The 25,614-nt window shown below is 53.3% G+C and overlaps 1 protein-coding gene across 2 annotated transcripts in view; it reads left to right on the top strand.

Moving 5' to 3' along the window:
• Window positions 1–12,595, top strand: part of LOC137359975 (putative leucine-rich repeat-containing protein DDB_G0290503) — a 36,713-nt gene extending 24,118 nt beyond the window's left edge. For both annotated transcript variants that reach the window (XM_068025565.1, XM_068025566.1), the window contains exon 2: window positions 6,127–12,595. In XM_068025565.1, coding sequence (XP_067881666.1) covers window positions 6,138–7,664 — 1,527 coding nt within the window. In that variant the 5' untranslated portion in view covers window positions 6,127–6,137 and the 3' untranslated portion in view covers window positions 7,665–12,595. The remainder of the gene's footprint in view (window positions 1–6,126) is intronic.
• Window positions 12,596–25,614: the final 13,019 nt, after the last annotated feature.

The raw sequence follows: 25,614 nt of genomic DNA, 5'->3' as shown, positions 1-25,614 counted from the left end.
GCACTCTCAGACAGTGCATTCCAGATCCTAAACACTCACTGAACCTGCCTCCACCGCACTCTCAGACAGTGCATTCCAGATCCTAAACACTCACTGAACCTGCCTCCACTGCACTCACAGACAGTGCATTCCAGATCCTAAACACTCACTGAACCTGCCTCCACCACACTCTCAGACAGTGCATTCCAGATCCTAAACACTCACTGAACCTGCCTCCACTGCACTCTCAGACAGTGCATTCCAGATCCTAAACACTCACTGAACCTGCCTCCACCGTGCTCTCAGACAGTGCATTCCAGATCCTAAACACTCACTGAACCTGCCTCCACTGCACTCTCAGACAGTGCATTCCAGATCCTAAACACTCACTGAACCTGCCTCCACCATACTCTCAGGCAGTGCATTCCAGATCCTAAACACTCACGGAACCTGCCTCCACCACAATCTCAGGCAGTGCATTCCAGATCCTAAACACTCACTGAACCTGCCTCCACCACACTCTCAGACAGTGCATTTCAGATCCTAAACACCCGCTGAACCTGCCTCCATCATACTCTCAGACAGTGCATTCCAGATCATAAACACTCACTGAACCTGCCTCCACCACACTCTCAGACAGTGCATTCCAGATCCTAAACACTCACTGAACCTGCCTCCACCACACTCTCAGACAGTGCATTCCAGATCCTAAACACTCACTGAACCTGCCTCCACCACACTCTCAGACAGTGCATTCCAGATCCTAAACACTCACGGAACCTGCCTCCACCACAATCTCAGGCAGTGCATTCCAGATCCTAAACACTCACTGAACCTGCCTCCACCACACTCTCAGACAGTGCATTCCAGATCCTAAACACTCACGGAACCTGCCTCCACCACAATCTCAGGCAGTGCATTCCAGATCCTAAACACTCACGGAACCTGCCTCCACCACACTCTCAGACAGTGCATTCCAGATCCTAAACACTCACTGAACCTGCCTCCACCACACTCTCAGACAGTGCATTCCAGATCCTAAACACTCACGGAACCTGCCTCCACCACACTCTCAGACAGTGCATTCCAGATCCTAAACACTCACTGAACCTGCCTCCACCACACTCTCAGACAGTGCATTTCAGATCCTAAACACCCGCTGAACCTGCCTCCATCATACTCTCAGACAGTGCATTCCAGATCATAAACACTCACTGAACCTGCCTCCACCACACTCTCAGACAGTGCATTCCAGATCCTAAACACTCACTGAACCTGCCTCCACCACACTCTCAGACAGTGCATTCCAGATCCTAAACACTCACTGAACCTGCCTCCACCACACTCTCAGACAGTGCATTCCAGATCCTAAACACTCACGGAACCTGCCTCCACCACAATCTCAGGCAGTGCATTCCAGATCCTAAACACTCACTGAACCTGCCTCCACCACACTCTCAGACAGTGCATTCCAGATCCTAAACACACACTGAACCTGCCTCCACCACACTCTCAGACAGTGCATTTCAGATCCTAAACACCCGCTGAACCTGCCTCCACCACACTCTCAGACAGTGCATTCCAGATCCTAATCACTCACTGAACCTGCCTCCACCACACTCTCAGACAGTGCATTCCAGATCCTAAACACTCACTGAACCTGCCTCCACCACACTCTCAGACAGTGCATTCCAGATCCTAAACACTCACTGAACCTGCCTCCACCACACTCTCAGACAGTGCATTCCAGATCCTAAACACTCACTGAACCTGCCTCCACCACACTCTCAGAAAGTGCATTCCAGATCCTAATCACTCACTGAACCTGCCTCCACCACACTCTCAGACAGTGCATTCCAGATCCTAAACACTCACTGAACCTGCCTCCACCACACTCTCAGACAGTGCATTCCAGATCCGAAACACTCACTGAACCTGCCTCCACCACACTCTCAGATAGTGCATTCCAGATCCTAAACACTCCCTGAACCTGCCTCCACCACACTCTCAGACAGTGCATTCCAGATCCTAAACACTCACTGAACCTGCCTCCACCACACTCTCAGACAGTGCATTCCAGATCCGAAACACTCACTGAACCTGCCTCCACCACACTCTCAGACAGTGCGTTCCAGATCCTAAACACTCCCTGAACCTGCCTCCACCACACTCTCAGACAGTGCATTCCAGATCCTAAACACTCACTGAACCTGCCTCCACCACACTCTCAGACAGTGCATTCCAGATCCTAAACACTCCCTGAACCTGCCTCCACCACACTCTCAGACAGTGCATTCCAGATCCGAAACACTCACTGAACCTGCCTCCACCACACTCTCAGATAGTGCATTCCAGATCCTAAACACTCCCTGAACCTGCCTCCACCACACTCTCAGACAGTGCATTCCAGATCCTAATCACTCACTGAATCTGCCTCCACTGCACTCTCAGACAGTGCATTCCAGATCCTAAACACTCACTGAACCTGCCTCCACCGCACTCTCAGACAGTGCATTCCAGATCCTAAACACTCACTGAACCTGCCTCCACCACACTCTCAGACAGTGCATTCCAGATCCTAAACACTCACTGAACCTGCCTCCACCACACTCTCAGACAGTGCATTCCAGATCATAAACACTCACTGAACCTGCCTCCACCACACTCTCAGACAGTGCGTTCCAGATCCTAAACACTCACTGAACCTGCCTCCACCACACTCTCAGACAGTGCATTCCAGATCCTAATCACTCACTGAATCTGCCTCCACCACACTCTCAGACAGTGCATTCCAGATCATAAACACTCACTGAACCTGCCTCCACCACACTCTCAGACAGTGCGTTCCAGATCCTAAACACTCACTGAACCTGCCTCCACCACACTCTCAGACAGTGCATTCCAGATCCTAAACACTCACTGAACCTGCCTCCACCACACTCTCAGATAGTGCATTCCAGATCCTAAACACTCCCTGAACCTGCCTCCACCACACTCTCAGACAGTGCATTCCAGATCCTAATCACTCACTGAATCTGCCTCCACTGCACTCTCAGACAGTGCATTCCAGATCCTAAACACTCACTGAACCTGCCTCCACCGCACTCTCAGACAGTGCATTCCAGATCCTAAACACTCACTGAACCTGCCTCCACCACACTCTCAGACAGTGCATTCCAGATCCTAAACACTCACTGAACCTGCCTCCACCACACTCTCAGACAGTGCATTCCAGATCATAAACACTCACTGAACCTGCCTCCACCACACTCTCAGACAGTGCGTTCCAGATCCTAAACACTCACTGAACCTGCCTCCACCACACTCTCAGACAGTGCATTCCAGATCCTAAACACTCACTGAACCTGCCTCCACCACACTCTCAGACAGTGCATTCCAGATCCTAAACACTCACTGAACCTGCCTCCACCGCACTCTCAGACAGTGCATTCCAGATCCTAAACACTCACTGAACCTGCCTCCACCACACTCTCAGACAGTGCATTCCAGATCCTAAACACTCACTGAACCTGCCTCCACCACACTCTCAGACAGTGCATTCCAGATCCTAAACACTCACTGAACCTGCCTCCACCACACTCTCAGACAGTGCATTCCAGATCCTAAACACTCACTGAACCTGCCTCCACCACACTCTCAGACAGTGCATTCCAGATCCTAAACACTCACTGAACCTGCCTCCACCGCACTCTCAGACAGTGCATTCCAGATCCTAAACACTCACTGAACCTGCCTCCACCACACTCTCAGACAGTGCATTCCAGATCCTAAACACTCACTGAACCTGCCTCCACCGCACTCTCAGACAGTGCATTCCAGATCCTAAACACTCACTGAACCTGCCTCCACCACACTCTCAGAGAGTGCATTCCAGATCCTAAACACTCACTGAACCTGCCTCCACCACACTCTCAGGCAGAGCATTCCAGATCCTAAACACTCACTGAACCTGCCTCCACTGCACTCTCAGACAGTGCATTCCAGATCCTAAACACTCACTGAACCTGCCTCCACCACACTCTCAGACAGTGCATTCCAGATCCTAAACACTCACTGAACCTGCCTCCACCACACTCTCAGACAGTGCATTCCAGATCCTAAACACTCACTGAACCTGCCTCCACCACACTCTCAGACAGTGCATTCCAGATCCTAAACACTCACTGAACCTGCCTCCACCGCACTCTCAGACAGTGCATTCCAGATCCTAAACACTCACTGAACCTGCCTCCACCACACTCTCAGAGAGTGCATTCCAGATCCTAAACACTCACTGAACCTGCCTCCACCACACTCTCAGGCAGAGCATTCCAGATCCTAAACACTCACTGAACCTGCCTCCACTGCACTCTCAGACAGTGCATTCCAGATCCTAAACACTCACTGAATCTGCCTCCACTGCACTCTCAGACAGTGCATTCCAGATCCTAAACACTCACTGAACCTGCCTCCACCACACTCTCAGACAGTGCATTCCAGATCCTAAACACTCACTGAACCTGCCTCCACCGTGCTCTCAGACAGTGCATTCCAGATCCTAAACACTCACTGAACCTGCCTCCACTGCACTCTCAGACAGTGCATTCCAGATCCTAAACACTCACTGAACCTGCCTCCACCACACTCTCAGGCAGTGCATTCCAGATCCTAAACACTCACGGAACCTGCCTCCACCACAATCTCAGGCAGTGCATTCCAGATCCTAAACACTCACTGAACCTGCCTCCACCACACTCTCAGACAGTGCATTCCAGATCCTAAACACTCACTGAACCTGCCTCCACCACACTCTCAGACAGTGCATTTCAGATCCTAAACACCCGCTGAACCTGCCTCCATCATACTCTCAGACAGTGCATTCCAGATCCTAAACACTCACGGAACCTGCCTCCACCACAATCTCAGGCAGTGCATTCCAGATCCTAAACACTCACTGAACCTGCCTCCACCGCACTCTCAGACAGTGCATTCCAGATCCTAAACACTCACTGAACCTGCCTCCACCACACTCTCAGACAGTGCATTCCAGATCCTAAACACTCACTGAACCTGCCTCCACCACACTCTCAGACAGTGCATTCCAGATCCTAAACACTCACGGAACCTGCCTCCACCACAATCTCAGGCAGTGCATTCCAGATCCTAAACTCTCACTGAACCTGCCTCCACCGCACTCTCAGACAGTGCATTCCAGATCCTAAACACTCACTGAACCTGCCTCCACCACACTCTCAGACAGTGCATTCCAGATCCTAAACACTCACTGAACCTGCCTCCACCACACTCTCAGACAGTGCATTTCAGATCCTAAACACCCGCTGAACCTGCCTCCATCATACTCTCAGACAGTGCATTCCAGATCCTAAACTCTCACTGAACCTGCCTCCACCACACTCTCAGACAGTGCATTCCAGATCCTAAACTCTCACTGAACCTGCCTCCACCACACTCTCAGACAGTGCATTTCAGATCCTAAACACCCGCTGAACCTGCCTCCATCATACTCTCAGACAGTGCATTCCAGATCCTAAACACTCACTGAACCTGCCTCCACCACACTCTCAGGCAGTGCATTCCAGATCCTAAACACTCACTGAACCTGCCTCCACCACACTCTCAGACAGTGCATTCCAGATCCTAAACACACACTGAACCTGCCTCCACCACACTCTCAGACAGTGCATTCCAGATCCTAAACACTCACTGAACCTGCCTCCACCACACTCTCAGACAGTGCATTCCAGATCCGAAACATTCACTGAACCTGCCTCCACCACACTCTCAGACAGTGCATTCCAGATCCTAAACACACACTGAACCTGCCTCCACCACACTCTCAGACAGTGCATTCCAGATCCGAAACACTCACTGAACCTGCCTCCACCACACTCTCAGACAGTGCATTCCAGATCCTAAACACACACTGAACCTGCCTCCACCACACTCTCAGACAGTGCATTCCAGATCCTAAACACTCACTGAACCTGCTTCCACCACACTCTCAGACAGTGCAGTGCACTGTTGTGTAAGGCTGATTCATGGCCTGTTCTAATGTGAACCCCCTCTCTACAACAACGGAACAATTAAATGTTTGAGTTCTTCCAGCCGTGTTCATTCTCGTTACAGGAAATAGCAGCATGTCGGTGAAGCGGTTCCAGGCTACACAGCTCGAGCCCCAGCTCACCAGCCAGCAGCATGTTTCGAAATGCTTTGATGTGATGGTTCTGTCCCAGGTTAACTGGGAGATGTTTCTGCTGCCGACAACTACATCTGTCGCTATTTTAGGTGAACTGGTGCATCAGACTGCCAGGGTGAAAGTCATCAAACGAAACCAGAGCAATGCAGACAAGAAATCCCAGTTTAGAATTCCAGAGTCATTCTGGAGTTGCCTGATGGAGGTTTGCACTGGAACTGTAAACTCGTTTCAAGAGACCCGCAATAATCTGGACCAAATCCAGATGTATTGTGAGCTCCTTACTAAACAAGTGAAGAATGTGGGTGAAGGGTTAGTTCAGAACAAAGACTTTCCCAAGCTGCAGGAGAACATTCAGAAATGTGCAGCTGACTGCACGAATAAGGCTGAAACTGTGGTAAAGGAGCTCTCCTCTCTCAGTGAACTATTCAGTGAGCTGCTGGAGAACTGTGAAGCTTCCCAGATTGCCAGTCAGGATAAACTGGGAGAAGTCAGGAAAATCCTGGAGGAAACTCAACAAAGGAATGAGTCAATAGAGAAAGAGAAGAGGGATTTAGAGAATGAATGGATTGAGGTTTCCCAGAAACGTGAGGCACTGAACAATGAATATGCTGATGTGAGTTCGAGTACCCTCATTGACCAGTTCTGTGTGGAGGAACTTGAGCAGTTGAAGAATCTGCTCCCAAAGATTGTTGATCTTTTCAGCAATGTGACCAATCCAGTGAATCTCGCAGTGGAGCTGGGGAAAGGGTTAATGTTTCTCGTCCGCCTGGTGTCTGAACTCAGCAGCAAAGAATCCTCTGAATCTAACGCTGAAGTCAGCAACCTCCTCAAGACGGTGAGAGAACAAGCAGAACTGAAGATCAAGGAAGTCCAAGACAAGTTGCAGGAGTCGCAAAATAACTACAATGAATGTCTGCAAAAGATGAAATGTTTGGGTGATGAGAGTGAGAAGTTATTGAGAGAGATGACGGACAATCAGGCACAGGAGAAGGACATCAGTACAAGTATGGAGCTGATGGTAAAAGGACTGGGGGCACTTGGGAGCATCAAGTCCAACTGGTCACAGATGCTTAACTTCATTCTAATGATACCCAGGATAACTGAAGATTGCCAGAAGATATTTGAGAGGCTTGGTGCTGGGAATGATGGAGCCACACAGGGAATTCCAGGTATGTTGTCCAATGGTCAGTTCCAAGTATCCCAGGCAGTCAGAATCATGAGCCTGATTGGTGATATGATAAAAACCTATGTGGAGATTTATGACAATTACCTTAAAGATCCACTGAGAGACATGGGCCGACTGCTGAGTGAGCAGGGGACTGAACGCAAGTTTAAACAGATCCAGAAGAAATGTCTTAAAGCAAGAGCTGAAATACAACGCAGGATCACTGAGAATCAGGAAGTGTTTAACAAGAATGGAAGTGAAGTCATTGGGAAACTCACAAATCTGATGGACCCCAGGAAGTGAATGAATATCCCAGAATGAAACATATTCTCAGGGAGCGACTGAGACAGAGAAAAATTATACAAACTACACACAACACATTGAATCAGCTACAATCATCGACCGCCTCTCCAAACCCCTGGAATCTCTAATCCAATAATCAACCGCCTCTCCAAACCCCTGGAATATCTAATCCAATCATCGACCGCCTCTCCAAACCCCTGGAATATCTAATCCGATCATCGACCGCCTCTCCAAACCCCTGGAATCTCTAATCCGATCATCGACCGCCTCTCCAAACCCCTGGAATCTCTAATCCAATCATCGACCGCCTCTCCAAACCCCTGGAATATCTAATCCAATCATCGACCGCCTCTGCAAATGCCTGGAATCTCTAATCCGATCATCGACCGCCTCTCCAAACCCCTGGAATATCTAATCCGATCATCGACCGCCTCTCCAAACCCCTGGAATCTCTAATCCAATCATCGACCGCCTCTCCAAACCCCTGGAATATCTAATCCAATCATCGACCGCCTCTCCAAATGCCTGGAATCTCTAATCCGATCATCGACCGCCTCTCCAAACCCCTGGAATATCTAATCCAATCATCGACCGCCTCCCCAAACCCCTGGAATATCTAATCCAATCATCGACCGCCTCCCCAAACCCCTGGAATATCTAATCCGATCATCGACCGCCTCTCCAAACCCCTGGAATATCTAATCCAATCATCGACCACCTCTCCAAACCCCTGGAATCTCTAATCCAATCATCGACCGCCTCTCCAACCCCTGAAATATTTAATCCAATCATCGACCGCCTCTCCAAACCCCTGGAATATCTAATCCCATCATCGACCGCCTCTCCAAACCCCTGGAATATCTAATCCAATCATCGACCGCCTCTCCAAACCCCTGGAATATCTAATCCAATCATCGACCACCTCCCCAAACCCCTGGAATATCTAATCCAATCATTGACCACCTCTCCAAACCCCTGGAATCTCTAATCCAATCATCGACCGCCTCCCCAAACCCCAGGAATCTCTAATCCGATCATCGACAGCCTCTCCAAACCCCTGGAATCTCTAATCCAATCAACGACCACCTCTCCAAACCCCTGGAATCTCTAATCCAATCATCGACCGCCTCTCCAAACCCCTGGAATCTCTAATCCAATCATTGACTGCATCTCCAAACCCCTGGAATCTCGAATCCAATCATCGACCACCTCTCCAAACCCCTGGAATCTCTAATCCAATCATCGACCACCTCTCGAAACCCCTGGAATATCTAATCCAATCATCGACCATTTCTCCAAACCCCTGGAATCTCTAATCCAATCATTGACCGCCTCTCCAAACCCCTGGAATCTCTAATCCAATCATCGACCGTGTCTCCAACCCCCTGGAATCTCTAATCCAATCATCGACCGCCTCTCCAAACCCCTGGAATAACTAATCCAATCATCGACCGCCTCTCCAAACCCCTGGAATCTCGAATCCAATCATCGACCGCCTCTCCAAACCCCTGGAATCTCGAATCCAATCATCGACTGCCTCTCCAAACCCCTGGAATATCTAATCCGATCATCGACTGCCTCTCCAAACCCCTGGAATATCTAATCCGATCATCAACCGCCTCTCCAAACCCCTGGAATCTCTAATCCAATCATCGACCGTCTCTCCAAACCCCTGGAATATTTAGTCCAATCATCGACCACCTCTCCAAACCCCTGGAATCTCTAATCCAATCATCGACCGTCTCTCCAAACCCCTGGAATATTTAGTCCAATCATCGACCACCTCTCCAAACCCCTGGAATATCTAATCCGATCATCAACCGCCTCTCCAAACCCCTGGAATCTATAATCCAATCATCGACCGTCTCTCCAAACCCCTGGAATATTTAGTCCAATCATCGACCACCTCCCCAAACCCCTGGAATATTTAATCCAATCATCGACCACCTCCCCAAACCCCTGGAATATCTAATCCAATCATCGACCGCCTCTCCAAACCCCTGGAATCTCTAATCCGATCATCGACCACCTCTCCAAACCCCTGGAATATCTAATCCAATCATCGACCGCCTCTCCAAACCCCTGGAATCTCTAATCCAATCATCGACCGCCTCTCCAAACCACTGGAATATCTAATCCGATCATCGGCCGCCTCTCCAAACCACTGGAATCTCTAATCCAATAATCAACCGCCTCTCCAAACCCCTGGAATCTCTAATCCGATCATCGACCACCTCTCCAAACCCCTGGAATATCTAATCCGATCATCGACCGCCTCTCCAAACCCCTGGAATATCTAATCCAATCATCGACCGCCTCTCCAAACCCCTGGAATCTCTAATCCAATCATCGACCGCCACTCCAAACCCCTGGAATCTCTAATCCAATCATCGACCTCCTCTCCAAACCCCTGGAATCCCTAATCCAATCATCGACCGCCTCTCCAAACCCCTGGAATCCCTAAGCCACTCATCGACCGCCTCTCCAAACCCCTGGAATATTTAATCCAATCATCGACCACCTCCCCAAACCCCTGGAATCTCTAATCCAATCATCGACCGCCACTCCAAACCCCTGGAATCTCTAATCCAATCATCGACCGCATCTCCAAACCCCTGGAATCTCGAATCCAATCATCGACCGCCTCTCCAAACCCCTGGAATCTCTGATCCAATCATCGACCGCCTCTCCAAACCCCTGGAATCTCGAATCCAATCATCGACCGCCTCTCCAAACCCCTGGAATCTCTGATCCAATCATCGACCGCCTCTCCAAACCCCTGGAATCTCTAATCCAATCATCGACCGCCTCTCCAAACCCCTGGAATCTCTAATCCAATCATCGACCGCCACTCCAAACCCCTGGAATCTCTAATCCAATCATCGACCGCATCTCCAAACCCCTGGAATCTCGAATCCAATCATCGACCGCCTCTCCAAACCCCTGGAATCTCTGATCCAATCATCGACCGCCTCTCCAAACCCCTGGAATCTCGAATCCAAGCATCAACCGCCTCTCCAAACCCCTGGAATCTCTAATCCGATCATCGACCGCCTCTCGAAACCCCTGGAATATCTAAACCAATCATCGACCGCCTCTCCAAACCCCAGGAATCTCTAATCCAATCATCGACCGTGTCTCCAAACCCCTGGAATCTCTCATCCAATCATCGACCGCCTCTCCAAACACCTAGAATATCTAATCCAATCATCGACCGCCTCTCCAAACACCTGGAATATCTAATCCAATCATCGACCGCCTCTCCAAACCCCTGGAATATTTAATCCAATCATCGACCACCTCCCCAAACCCCTGGAATATCTAATCCAATCATCGACCACCTCTCCAAATCCCTGGAATCTCTAATCCAATCATCGACCGCCTCTCCAAACCGCTGGAATCTCTAATACGATCATCGACCGTGTCTCCAAACCCCTGGAATCTCTAATCCAATCATCGGCCACCTCTCCAAATCCCTGGAATCTCTAATCCAATCATCGACCGCCTCTCCAAAACCCTGGAATCTCTAATCCGATCATCGACCACCTCTCGAAACCCCTGGAATATCTAATCCGATCATCGACCACCTCTCCAAACCCCTGGAATCTCTAATCCAATCATCGACCGCCTCTCCAAACCCCTGGAATATCTAATCCAATCATCGACCGTGTCTCCAAACCCCTGGAATATCTAATCCAATCATCGACCACCTCTCCAAACCCCTGGAATATCTAATCCAATCATCGACCACCTCTCCAAACCCCTGGAATCTCTAATCCAATCATCGACCGCCTCTCCAAACCCCTGGAATATCTAATCCAATCATCGACTGCCTCTCCAAACCCCTGGAATTTCTAATCCGATCATCGACCGCCTCTCCAAACCCCTGGAATATCTAATCCAATCATCGACCGCCTCTCCAAACACCTGGAATATCTAATCCAATCATCGACCGCCTCTCCAAATCCCTGGAATATTTAATCCAATCATCGACCACCTCCCCAAACCCCTGGAATATCTAATCCAATCATCGGCCACCTCTCCAAATCCCTGGAATCTCTAATCCAATCATCGACCTCCTCTCCAAACCCCAGGAATCTCTAATCCGATCATCGACCACCTCTCCAAACCCCTGGAATATCTAATCCGATCATCGACCGCCTCTCCAAACCCCTGGAATATCTAATCCGATCATCGACCGCCTCTCCAAACCCCTGGAATCTCTAATCCAATCATCGACCGCCTCTCCAAACCCCTGGATTCTCTAATCCAATCATCGACCGCCTCTCCAAACCCCTGGAATATCTAATCCAATCATCGACCGCCTCTCCAAACCCCTGGAATTTCTAATCCAATCATCGACCGCCTCTCCAAACCCCTGGAATCTCTAATCCAATCATCGACCGCCTCTCCAAACCCCTGGAATCTCTAATCCAATCATCGACTGTCTCTCCAAACCCCTGGAATCTCTAATCCAATCATCGACCGTCTCTCCAAACCCCTGGAATCTCTAATCCAATCATCGACCGCCTCTCCAAACCCCTGGAATCTCTAATCCAATCATCGACCGTCTCTCCAAACCCCTGGAATCTCTAATCCAATCATCGACCACCTCTCCAAACCCCTGGAATCTCTAATCCAATCATCGACTGTCTCTCCAAACCCCTGGAATCTCTAATCCAATCATCGACTGTCTCTCCACACAGGTGACCTCCCATTTCAGGTTTGAATGAAGCCTCTAAATGGGGAAATTTGGATGCCGATATTTAATCCAGCGACGAGTTTGGAGCATTCTTTGAATTAATGCAAACTGTTAAATGATTCTGCAATATGCAATAAGATTTGATTAGTTCTTGCTTACTCTGTATCCGCTTTTAAACCGATTTTGAAATCTGAAAGTAAATAAAGGAAGTGACATTATTTCCACTTAACAGCCGACAGTGTGTCACCCATTCTTTTCCTGATTCACTTTTCAAAGTTTTTATGATCAAATTAACAGAGTTTTGAACAAGAGAAGTAGAGACATTCAAATCAATCCGATATTTCTTTGAAAAAGAAAAAGCTTGCATTTATATAGCGCCTTTAACCATCACAGGATTTCCCAAAGTTCCTTACAACCAATTAAATAGTTCCTATTGGTCATGACAGCACGGAGAACTCAGAAGCTCTTCATTGAAATATCGGCTGTGGGATATTTTACATCCAAAAAGAGATGGTGTCAGAGACTTCATTTAAAGTCAGGTCCCAAAAGATGGCACCACTGACAATACAGCACTCCCTCACCACACACCCTCCGACAGAGCATCGCTCCCTCAGTACTGACCCTCCGACAGTGCAGCACTCCCTCAGTATTGACCCTCCGACAATGCAGCACTCCCTCAGTACTGACCCTCCGACAATGCAGCACTCCCTCAGTGCTGACACTCCGACAGAGCAGCACCCCCACAGTACAGCCCCTCTGATAGTGCTGCACTCCCTCAGTACTGACCCTCTGACAGAGCTGCATTCCCTCAGTACTGACCCTGTGACAGTGCAACACTCCCTCAGTACTTCCCCTCTGATAGTGCAGCACTCCCTCAGTACTGACCCTCTGACAGTGCTGCATTCCATCAGTACTGACCTTGTGACAGTGCAGCACTCTCTCAGCACTGACCCCCCAACAGTGCAGCAATCCCTCTGTATTGACCCTCCTACAGTGCGACGCCCTCAGTACTGACCATCCGACTGTTCGGCACTCCCTCAGTATTGACCATCAGACAGTGCAACACTTCCTCAGTCCTGACCCTCCGACAGTGCAGCACTCCCTCAGTACTGATTCTCCGACAGTGCAGTACTCCCTCAGTACTGACCCTCCGACAGTGCAGCACTCCCTCAGTACTGATTCTCCGACAGTGCAGTACTCCCTCAGTACTGACCCTCTGACAGTGCAACACTCCTCGTACTGACCCTCCGACATTGCAGCACTCCCTCAGTACTGACCCTGTGACTGTGCAGCACTCTCTCAGTACTGACCCTCTGACAGTGCAGCATTCCCTCAGTACTGACCCTCCGACAGTGCGTCACTCCCTCAGCACTGACCCCCCAACAGTGCAGCAATCCCTCTGTATTGACCCTCCGACATTGCGTCACTCCCTCAGTACTGACCCCCCCAACAGTGCAGCACTCCCTCTGTACTGACCCTCCGACAGTGCGACACGCCCTCAGTAATGACCCTCCGACAGTGCGGCACTCCCTCAGTTTTGACCATCAGGCAGTGCAGTACTCCCTCAGTACTTCCATCCGACAGTGCAGCACTCCCTCAGTACTGCCCTTCTGATAGTGCAGCACTCCCTCACTACTGACCCTCCGACATTGCAGCACTCCCTCAGTACAGACCCTCCGACAGTGCAGCACTCCCTCTCTACTGACCCTCCGACATTGCGGCACTCCCTCAGTACTGACCACCAGACAGTGCGACACTCCCTCAGTACTGACCCTCCGACAGTGCAGCACTCCCTCAGTACTGACCCTCCGACAGTGCAGCACTCCCTCTCTACTGACCCTCCGACATTGCGGCACTCCCTCAGTACTGACCCTCCGACAGTGCAGCACTCCCTTAGTACTGCCCCACTCCCTCAGTACTGACATCCGAGAGTGCATCACTCCCTCAGTACAGCCCCTCTGATAGTGCTGCACTCCCTCAGTACTGACCCTGTGACAGTGCTGCATTCCCTCAGTACTGACCCTCTGACAGTGCTGCATTCCCTCAGTACTGGCCCGCCGACAGTGCGTCAATCCATCAGTAATGACCCCCCAACAGTGCAGCACTCCCTCTGTACTGACCCTCCGACAGTGCAACACTCCCTCAGTACTGACCCTCTGACAGTGCCGCATTCCCTCAGTACTGAACCTCCTACAGAGCGTCACTCCCTCAGTACTGATCCAGCAACAGTGCAGCACTCCCTCTGTACTGACCCTCCGACATTGCAGCACTCCCTCAGTATTGACCCTCCGACATTGCAGCACTTCCTCAGTACTGACTCTCCGACAGTGCAGCACTGCCTCAGTACTGAACATCCGACGGTGCAGTATTCCCTCAGTACTGACCCTGTGACAGTGCAGCACTCTCTCAGTACTGACCCTGTGACAGTGCAGCATTCCCTCAGTACTGACACTGTGACAGTGCAGCACTCCCTCTGTACTGACTCTCCAACAGTGCAGCACTTCCTCAGTACTGACTCTCCGACAGTGCAGCACTGCCTCAGTACTGAACATCCGACGGTGCAGTACTCCCTCAGTACTGACCCTGTGACAGTGCAGCACTCCCTCAGTACTGCCCCCCGCAACAGTGCAGCACTCCCTCAGTACTGACCCTCCAACAGTGCAGCACTCCCTCAATACTGACCCTCCGATGCTGCAGCGCTCCCTCAATACTGACTCTCCGTCAGTGCAGCACTCCCTCAGTATTGATACACTGACAGTTCAGCACTCCCTCAGTACTATCCCTCCTACGGTGCAGCACTCCCATAGTACTGACCCTCCGACGGTGCAGCACTCCATCAGTACTGACATCCGAGAGTGCATCACTCACTCAGTACTGACCCTCTGACAGTGCAGCACTCCCTCAGTGCTGACACTTCGACAGAGCAGCACTCCCTCAGTACAGTCCCTCTGATAGTGCTGCACTCCCTCAGTACTGACCCTCTGACAGTGCTGCATTCCCTCAGTAGTGACCCTGTGACAGTGCAGCACTCCCTCAGCACTTCCCCTCTGAGTGTGCAGCACTCCCTCAGTACTGACCCTGTGACAGTGCAGCACTCGCTCAGTACTGACCCTGTGACAGTGCAGCACTCTCTCAGCACTGACCCTCTGACAGTGCAGCATTCCCTCAGTACTGGCCCTCCGACAGTGCGTCAATCCCTCAGGACGGACCCCCCAACAGTGCAGCACTCCCTCTGTACTGACCCTCCGACAGTGCGACACGCCCTGAGTACTGACCATCCGACAGTGCGGCACTCCCTCAGTATTGACCATCAGACTGTGCAACACTCCCTCAGTACTGACCCTCCGACAGTGCAGCACTCCTTCAGTACTGATTCTCCGACAGTGCAGTACTCCTTCACTACTGACCCTCCGACAGTGCAGCACTCCCTCAGTACCGACCCTGTGACTGTGCAGCACTCTCTCAGTACTGACCCTCTGACAGTGCAGCATTCCCTCAGTACTGACCCTCCGACAGTGCGTCACTCCCTCAGCACTGACACCCCAACAGTGCAGCAATCCCTCTGTATTGACCCTCCGACATTGCGTCACTCCCTCAATACTGACCCCCCAACAGTGCAGCACTCCCAATGTACTGACCCTCCTACGGTGCAGCGCTCCGTCAGTACTGACTTTCCGACAGTGCAGCATTCCCTCAGCACTGACTCTCCGACACTGCAGCACCCCCTGAGTACTGAACCTCCGACAGTGAAGCACTCCCTCAGTTCTGAACCTCCGACAGTGCAGCACTCCCTCAGTACTGACCCTCCGACAGTGCAGCACTCCCTCAGTCCTGACCCTGTGACAGTGCAGCGCTCCCCCAGTACTGACCCTCCGACAGTGTGTCACTCCCTCAGTACTGACCCTCCGACGGTGCAGCATTCCCTCAGTACTGACTCTCCGACACTGCAGCACTCGCTGAGTACTGAACCTCCGACAGTGAAGCACTCCCTCAGTACTGACCCTCCGACAGTGCAGCACTCCCTCAGTCCTGACCCTGTGACAGTGCAGCGCTCCCTCAGTACTGACCCTCCGACAGTGTGTCACTCCCTCAGTACTGACCCTCCGACGGTACAGCATTCCCTCAGTACTGACCCTCCGACAGTGCGTCACTCCCTCAGCACTGACACCCCAACAGTGCAGCACTCCCTCTGTACTGACCCCCCAACAGTGCAGCAATCCCTCTGTATTGACCCTCCGACATTGCGTCAATCCCTCAATACTGACCCCCCAACAGTGCAGCACTCCCTCTGTACTGACCCACCTCCGGTGCAGCGCTCCATCAGTACTGACTCTCCGACAGTGCAGCACTCCCTGAGTACTGAACCTCCGACAGTGAAGCACTCCCTCAGTTCTGAACCTCCGACAGTGCAGCACTCCCTCAGTGCTGACTCTCCGACAATGCAGCACTCCCTCAGTACTGACTCTCCGACAGTGCAGCACTCCCTCAGTACTGACCCTCCGACAATGCAGCACTCCCTCCGTACTGACCCACCGACGGTGCAGCGCTCCCTCAGTACTGACTCTCCGACAGTGAAGCACTCCCTCAGTACTGACCCTCTGACAGTGCAGCACTCCCTCAGTACTGACCCTGTGACAGAGCAGCATTCCCTCAGTACTGGCCCTCCGACAGTGCGTCAATCCATCAGTACTGACCCCCCAACAGAGCAGCACTCCCTCTGTACTGACCCTCCGACAGTGCGACGCCCTCAGTACTGACCATCCGACAGTGCGGCACTCCCTCAGTATTGACCATCAGACAGTGCAACACTCCCTCAGTACTGACCATCAGACAGTGCAACACTTCCTCAGTCCTGACCCTCCGACAATGCAGCACTCCCTCAGTACTGACCCTCCTGCGGTGCAGCGCTCCCTCAGTACTGACTCTCCGACAATGCAGCACCTCCTCAGTACTGACTCTCCGACAGTGCAGCACTCCCTCAGTACTGACCCTCCGACAATGCAGCACTCCCTCAGTACTGACCCTCCGACATTGCAGCACTCCCTCAGTATTGACCCTCCGACAGTGCGGCCCTCCCTCTGTATTGACCATCAGGCAGTGCAACACTTCCTCAGTACTGACCCTCCGACATTGCAGCACTCCCTCAGTACTGACCCTCCGACAGTGCAGCACTCCCTCAATCCTGACCCTCCGACAATGCAGCACTCCCTCAGTACTGACTCTCCGAATGTGCAGCACTCCCTCAGTACTGAACCTCCGACGGTGCAGTGCTCCCTCAGTACTGACCCTCCGACAATGCAGCACTCCCTCAGTACTGAACCTCTGACAGTGCGGCATTCCCTCAGTACTGACTCTCCGACAGTGTGTCACTCCCTCAGTACTGACCCTGTGACAGTGCAGCACTCCCTCAGTACTGACCCTCCTACGGTGCAGCACTCCCTCAGTACTGACTCTCCGACGGTGCAGCGCATCCTCAGTACTGAACCTCTGACAGTGCGGCATTCCCTCAGTACTGACTCTCCGACAGTGAAGCACTCCCTCAGTACTGACCCTCCGACAATGCAGCACTCCCTCAGTACTGACCCTCCGACAGTGCAGCACTCTCTCAGTACTGACCCTCTGACAGTGCAGCACTCTCTCAGTACTGACCCTCTGACAGTGCAGCATTCCCTCAGTACTGAGCCTCCGACAATGCAGCACTCCCTCAGTACTGACCCTCCGACAGTGCAGCACTCCCTCAGTACTGACCCTCCGACAATGCAGCACTCCCTCAGTACTGACCCTCCGACAGTGCAGCACTCCCTCAGTACTGACCCTCCGACAGTGCAGCACGCCCTCAGTACTGACCCTCCGATAGTGCAGCACTCCCTCAGTACTGAAACTCCGACGGTGCAGCGCTCCCTCGGTACTGACCCTCCGAAGGGTGCAGCACTCTCTCAGTACTGTCCCTGTGACAGTGCAGCACTCTCTCAGTACTGACCCTCTGACAGTGCAGCATTCCCTCAGTACTGAGCCTCCGAAATTGCATCACTCCCTCAGTACTGACCCCCCAACAGTGCAGCACTCCCTCTGTACTGACCCCCCAACAGTGCGTCACTACCTCAGTACTGACCCCCCAACAGTGCAGCACTCCCTCTGTACTGACACTCCGACAGTGCGTCACTACCTCAGTACTGACCCCCCAACAGTGCGGCACTCCCTCAGTATTGACCATCAGACACGGCAACACTCCGTCAGTACTGCACCTCTGATAGTGCAGCACTCCCTCAGTACTGACCCTCCTACGGTGCAGCACTCCCTCAGTGCTGACTCTCCGACAATGCAGCACTCCCTCAGTACTGACTCTCCGACAGTGCAGCACTCCCTCAGTACTGACCCTCCGACAATGCAGCACTCCCTCTGTACTGACCCACCGACGGTGCAGCGCTCCCTCAGTACTGACTCTCCGACAGTGAAGCACTCCCTCAGTACTGACCCTCTGACAGTGCAGCACTCCCTCAGTACTGACCCTGTGACAGAGCAGCACTCCCTCAGTACTGAACCTCCGACAGTGCAGCACTCCCTCAGTACTGACCCTCCGACAGTGTGTCACTCCCTCAGTACTGACCCTGTGACAGTGCAGCACTCCCTCAGTACTGAACCTCCAACAGTGCAGCACTCCCTCAGTACTGACCCTCCAATGGTGCAGCGCTCCCTCAGTACTGACTCTCCGACTGTGCAGCACTCCCTCAGTACTGCCCCTCTGACAGTTCAGCACTCCCTCAGTACTATCCCTCCAACAGTGCAGCACTCCCTTAAGTACTGACCCTCCGACGGTGCAGCACTCCCTCAGTACTGCCCCACTCCCTCAGTACTGACATCCGAGAGTGCATCACTCCCTCAGTACAGTCCCTCTGGTAGTGCTGCACTCCCTCAGTACTGACCCTCTGACAGTGCTGCATTCCCTCAGTAGTGACACTGTGACAGAGCAGCACTCCCTCAGCACTTCCCCTCTGAGAGTGCAGCACTCCCTCAGTACTGACCCTGTGACAGTGCAGCACTCGCTCAGTACTGACCCTGTGACAGTGCAGCACTCTCTCAGCACTGACCCTCTGACAGTGCAGCACTCCCTCTGTACTGACCCTCCGACAGTGCGACACGCCCAGAGTACTGACCATCCGACAGTGCGGCACTCCCTCAGTATTGACCATCAGACTGTGCAACACTCCCGCAGTACTGACCCTCCGACAGTGCAGCACTCCTTCACTACTGACCCTCCGACAGTGCAGCACTCCCTCAGTACTGACCCTGTGACTGTGCAGCACTCTCTCAGTACTGACCCTCTGACAGTGCAGCATTCCCTCAGTACTGACCCTCCGACAGTGCGTCACTCCCTCAATACTGACCCCCCAACAGTGCAGCACTCCCTCTGCACTGACCCTCCTACGGTGCAGCGCTCCGTCAGTACTGACTCTCCGACAGTGCAGCACTCCCTCAGTACTGACTCTCCGACACTGCAGCACCCCCTGAGTACTGAACCTCCGACAGTGAAGCACTCCCTCAGTTCTGAACCTCCGACAGTGAAGCACTCCCTCAGTACTGACCCTCCGACAGTGCAGCACTCCCTCAGTCCTGACCCTGTGACAGTGCAGCGCTCCCCCAGTACTGACCCTCCGACAGTGTGTCACTCCCTCAGTACTGACCCTCCGACGGTGCAGCACTCGCTGAGTACTGAACCTCCGACAGTGAAGCACTCCCTCAGTTCTGAACCTCCGACAGTGCAGCACTCCCTCAGTCCTGACCCTGTGACAGTGCAGCGCTCCCTCAGTACTGACCCTCCGACAGTGTGTCACTCCCTCAGTACTGACCCACCGACGGTGCAGCATTCCCTCAGTACTGACCCTCCGACAGTGCGTCACTCCCTCAGCACTGACACCCCAACAGTGCAGCACTCCCTCTGTACTGACCCCCCAACAGTGCAGCAATCCCTCTGTATTGACCCTCCGACATTGCGTCACTCCCTCAATACTGACCCCCCAACAGTGCAGCACTCCCTCTGTACTGACCCACCTCCGGTGCAGCGCTCCGTCAGTACTGACTCTCCGACAGTGCAGCACTCCCTGAGTACTGAACCTCCGACAGTGAAGCACTCCCTCAGTTCTGAACCTCCGACAGTGCAGCACTCCCTCAGTACTGACCCTCCGACACTGCAGCACTCCCTCAGTCCTGACACTGTGACAGTGCAGCACTCCCTCAGTACTGACCCTCCTACAGAGCGTCACTCCCTCAGTACTGATCCCGCAACAGTGCAGCACTCCCTCTGTACTGACCCTCCGACATTGCAGCACTCCCTCAGTATTGACCCTCCGACAGTGCGGCCCTCTCTCTATATTGACCAACATGCAGTGCAACACTTCCTCAGTACTGACCCTCCGACATTGCAGCACTCCCTCAGTACTGACCCTCTGACAGTGCAGCACTCCCTCAGTCCTGACCCTCCGATGCTGCAGCGCTCCGTGAGTATTGACTCTCCGACAGTGCAGCACTCCCTCAGTACTGACTCTCCGAATGTGCAGCACTCCCTCAGTACTGAACCTCCGACGGTACAGTGCTCCCTCAGTACTGACCCTCCGACAATGCAGCACTCCCTCAGTACTGACCCTCTGACAGTGCAGCACTCCCTCAGTACTGACTCTCCGACAGTGCAGCACTCCCTCAGTACTGACCCTGTGACAGTGCAGCACTCCCTCAGTACTGACCCTCCTACGGTGCAGCACTCCCTCAGTACTGACTCTCCGACAATGCAGCAATCCCTCAGTACTGACTCTCCGACAGTGCAGCACTCCCTCAGTACTGACCCTCCGACAATGCAGCACTCCCTCCGTACTGACCCACCGACGGTGCAGCGCATCCTCAGTACTGACTCTCCGACAGTGAAGCACTCCCTCAGTACTGACCCTCCGACAATGCAGCACTCCCTCAGTACTGACCCTCCGACAGTGCAGCACTCCGTCTGTCCTGACCCTGTGACAGTGCAGCACTCTCTCAGTACTGACCCTCTGACAGTGCAGCATTCCCTCAGTACTGAGCCTCCGAAATTGCATCACTCCCTCAGTACTGACCCCCCAACAGTGCAGCACTCCCTCTGTACTGACCCCCCAACAGTGCGTCACTACCTCAGTACTGACCCCCCAACAGGGCAGCACTCCCTCTGTACTGACCCTCCGACAGTGCGTCACTACCTCAGTACTGACCCCCCAACAGTGCGGCACTCCCTCAGTATTGACCATCAGACAGGGCAACACTCCGTCAGTACTGCACCTCTGATAGTGCAGCACTCCCTCAGTACTGACCCTCCTACGGTGCAGCACTTCCTCAGTGCTGACTCTCCGACAATGCAGCACTCCCTCAGTACTGACTCTCCGACAGTGCAGCACTCCCTCAGTACTGACCCTCCGACAATGCAGCACTCCCTCCGTACTGACCCACCGACGGTGCAGCGCTTCCTCAGTACTGACTCTCCGACAGTGAAGCACTCCCTCAGTACTGACCCTCTGACAGTGCAGCACTCCGTCTGTCCTGACCCTGTGACAGTGCAGCACTCTCTCAGTACTGGCCATCCGACAGTGCGACACACCCTCAGTACTGACCCTGTGACAGTGCAGCACTCCCTCAGTACTGAACCTCCGACAGTGCAGCACTCCCTCAGTACTGACCCTCCGACAGTGTGTCACTCCCTCAGTACTGACCCTGTGACAGTGCAGCACTCCCTCAGTACTGAACCTCCAACAGTGCAGCACTCCCTCAGTACTGACCCTCCAATGGTGCAGCGCTCCCTCAGTACTGACTCTCCGACTGTGCAGCACTCCCTCAGTACTGACACTCTGACAGTGCAGCACTCACTCAGTACTGCCCCACTCCCTCAGTAGTAACCCTCCTACGGTGCAGCACTCCCTCAGTACTGACACTCCGACAGTGCAGCACTCCCTCAGTCCTGACTCTCCGACAATGCAGCACTCCCTCAGTACTGACACTCCGACAGTGCAGCACTCCCTGAGTACTGAACCTCTGACAGTGCAGCGCTCCCTCAGTACTGACTCTCCGACAATGCAGCACTCCCTCAGTACTGACTCTCCGACAGTGCAGCACTCCCTCAGTACTGACCCTCCGACAATGCAGCACTCCCTCCGTACTGACCCACCGACGGTGCAGCGCTCCCTCAGTACTGACTCTCCGACAGTGAAGCACTCCCTCAGTACTGACCCTCTGACAGTGCAGCACTCCCTCAGTACTGACTCTGTGAGAGTGCAGCATTCCCTCAGCACTGGCCCTCCGACAGCGCGTCAATCCATCAGTACTGACCTCCCAACAGTGCAGCACTCCCTCTGTACTGACCCTCCGACAGTGCGACACGCCCTCAGTTTTGACCACCCGACAGAGCGGCACTCCCTCAGTATTGACCATCAGACAGTGCAACACTTCCTCAGTCCTGAGACTCCGACAATGCAGCACTCCCTCAGTACTAACCCTCCTGCGGTGCAGCGCTCCCTCAGTACTGACTCTCCGACAATGCAGCACTCCCTCAGTACTGACTCTCCGACAGTGCAGCACTCCCTCAGTACTGACCCTCCGACAATGCAGCACTCCCTCAGTACTGACCCTCCGACATTGCCGCACTCCCTCAGCATTGACCCTCCGACAGTGCGGCCCTCCCTCTGTATTGACCATCAGGCAGTGCAACACTTCCTCAGTACTGACCCTCCGACATTGCAGCACTCCCTCAGTACTGACCCTCCGACAGTGCAGCACTCCCTCAGTCCTGACCCTCCGATGCTGCAGCCCTCCGTGATTATTGACTCTCCGACAGTGCAGCACTCCCTCATTACTGACTCTCCGAAAGTGCAGTACTCCCTCAGTACTGAACCTCCGACGGTGCAGTGCTCCCTCAGTACTGACGATCCGACAATGCAGCACTCCCTCAGTACTGAACCTCCGACGTTGCAGTGCTCCCTCAGTACTGACTCTCCGACAGTGCAGCACTCCCTCAGTACTGAACCTCCGACAGTGCGGCATTCCCTCAGTGCTGAACCTCCGACAGTGCAGCACTCCCTCAGTACTGACCCTCCGACAGTGTGTCACTCCCTCAGTACTGACCCTGTGACAGTGCAGCACTCCCTCTGTACTGACCCTCCGACAGTGCGACACGCCCTCAGTTTTGACCACCCGACAGAGCGGCACTCCCTCAGTATTGACCATCAGACAGTGCAACACTTCCTCAGTCCTGAGACTCCGACAATGCAGCACTCCCTCAGTACTAACCCTCCTGCGGTGCAGCGCTCCCTCAGTACTGACTCTCCGACAATGCAGCACTCCCTCAGTACTGACTCTCCGACAGTGCAGCACTCCCTCAGTACTGACCCTCCGACAATGCAGCACTCCCTCAGTACTGACCCTCCGACATTGCCGCACTCCCTCAGCATTGACCCTCCGACAGTGCGGCCCTCCCTCTGTATTGACCATCAGGCAGTGCAACACTTCCTCAGTACTGACCCTCCGACATTGCAGCACTCCCTCAGTACTGACCCTCCGACAGTGCAGCACTCCCTCAGTCCTGACCCTCCGATGCTGCAGCCCTCCGTGATTATTGACTCTCCGACAGTGCAGCACTCCCTCATTACTGACTCTCCGAAAGTGCAGTACTCCCTCAGTACTGAACCTCCGACGGTGCAGTGCTCCCTCAGTACTGACGATCCGACAATGCAGCACTCCCTCAGTACTGAACCTCCGACGTTGCAGTGCTCCCTCAGTACTGACTCTCCGACAGTGCAGCACTCCCTCAGTACTGAACCTCCGACAGTGCGGCATTCCCTCAGTGCTGAACCTCCGACAGTGCAGCACTCCCTCAGTACTGACCCTCCGACAGTGTGTCACTCCCTCAGTACTGACCCTGTGACAGTGCAGCACTCCCTCTGTACTGACCCTCCGACATTGCAGCAGTCCCTCAGTATTGACCCTCCGACAGTGCAGCACTCCCTCAGTCCTGACCCTGCGATGCTGCAGCGCTCCGTGTATATTGACTCTCCGACAGTGCAGCACTCCCTCAGTCCTGACTCTCCGAAAGTGCAGCACTCCCTCAGTACTGAACCTCCGACAGTGCAGTACTCCCTCAGTACTGAACCTCCGAAGGTGCAGCACTCCCTCAGTACTGAAACTCCGACAGTGCGGCATTCCCTCAGTACTGAACCTCCGACAGTGCAGCACTCCCTCAGTACTGACCCTGTGACAGTGCAGCACTCCCAAAATTACTGACCCTCCGACATTGCAGCAGTCCCTCAGTATTGACCCTCCGACAGTGCGGCCCTCCCTCTGTATTGACCATCAGGCAGTGCAACACTTCCTCAGTACTGACCCTCCGACATTGCAGCACTCCCTCAGTACTGACCCTCCGACAGTGCGGCATTCCCTCAGTACTGAACCTCCGACAGTGCAGCACTCCCTCAGAACTGACCCTCCGACAGTGTGTCACTCCCTCAGTACTGACCCTGTGACAGTGCAGCACTCCCTCTGTACTGACCCTCCGACATTGCAGCAGTCCCTCAGTATTGACCCTCCGACAGTGCAGCACTCCCGCAGTCCTGACCCTGCGATGCTGCAGCGCTCCGTGTATATTGACTCTCCGACAGTGCAGCACTCCCTCAGTCCTGACTCTCCGAAAGTGCAGCACTCCCTCAGTACTGACCCTCCGACGGTGCAGCACTCCCTCAGTACTGAAACTCCGACAGTGCGGCATTCCCTCAGTACTGAACCTCCGACAGTGCAGCACTCCCTCAGTACTGAAACTCCGACAGTGCGGCATTCCCTCAGTACTGAACCTCCGACAGTGCAGCACTCCCTCAGTACTGACCCTGTGACAGTGCAGCACTCCCAAAATTACTGACCCTCCGACAGTGTGTCACTCCCTTAGTACTGACCCTCCGACGGTGCAGCGCTCCCTCAGTACTGATCCTCTGACAGTGCAGCACTCCCACAGTACTGACCCTGTGACAGTGCAGCCCTCCCTCTGTACTAACCCTCCGACAGTGCGGCACTCCCTCAGTACTGCCCCTCTGAGAGTGCAGCACTCCCTCAGTACTGACCCTCTCCGACAATGCAGCACTCCCTCAGTACTGACCCTCCGACAGTGCAGCACTCCCTCAGTACTGACCCTCCGACAGTGCAGCACGCCCTCAGTACTGACCCTCCGATAGTGCAGCACTCCCTCAGTACTGA

Source organism: Heterodontus francisci, unplaced genomic scaffold (genome assembly GCF_036365525.1).
Source record: "Heterodontus francisci isolate sHetFra1 unplaced genomic scaffold, sHetFra1.hap1 HAP1_SCAFFOLD_410, whole genome shotgun sequence".
Classification (NCBI taxonomy): domain Eukaryota; kingdom Metazoa; phylum Chordata; class Chondrichthyes; order Heterodontiformes; family Heterodontidae; genus Heterodontus; species Heterodontus francisci.
Note: the sequence above shows the minus strand (reverse complement) of the source record. Positions and strands in the feature narration are given on the sequence as shown.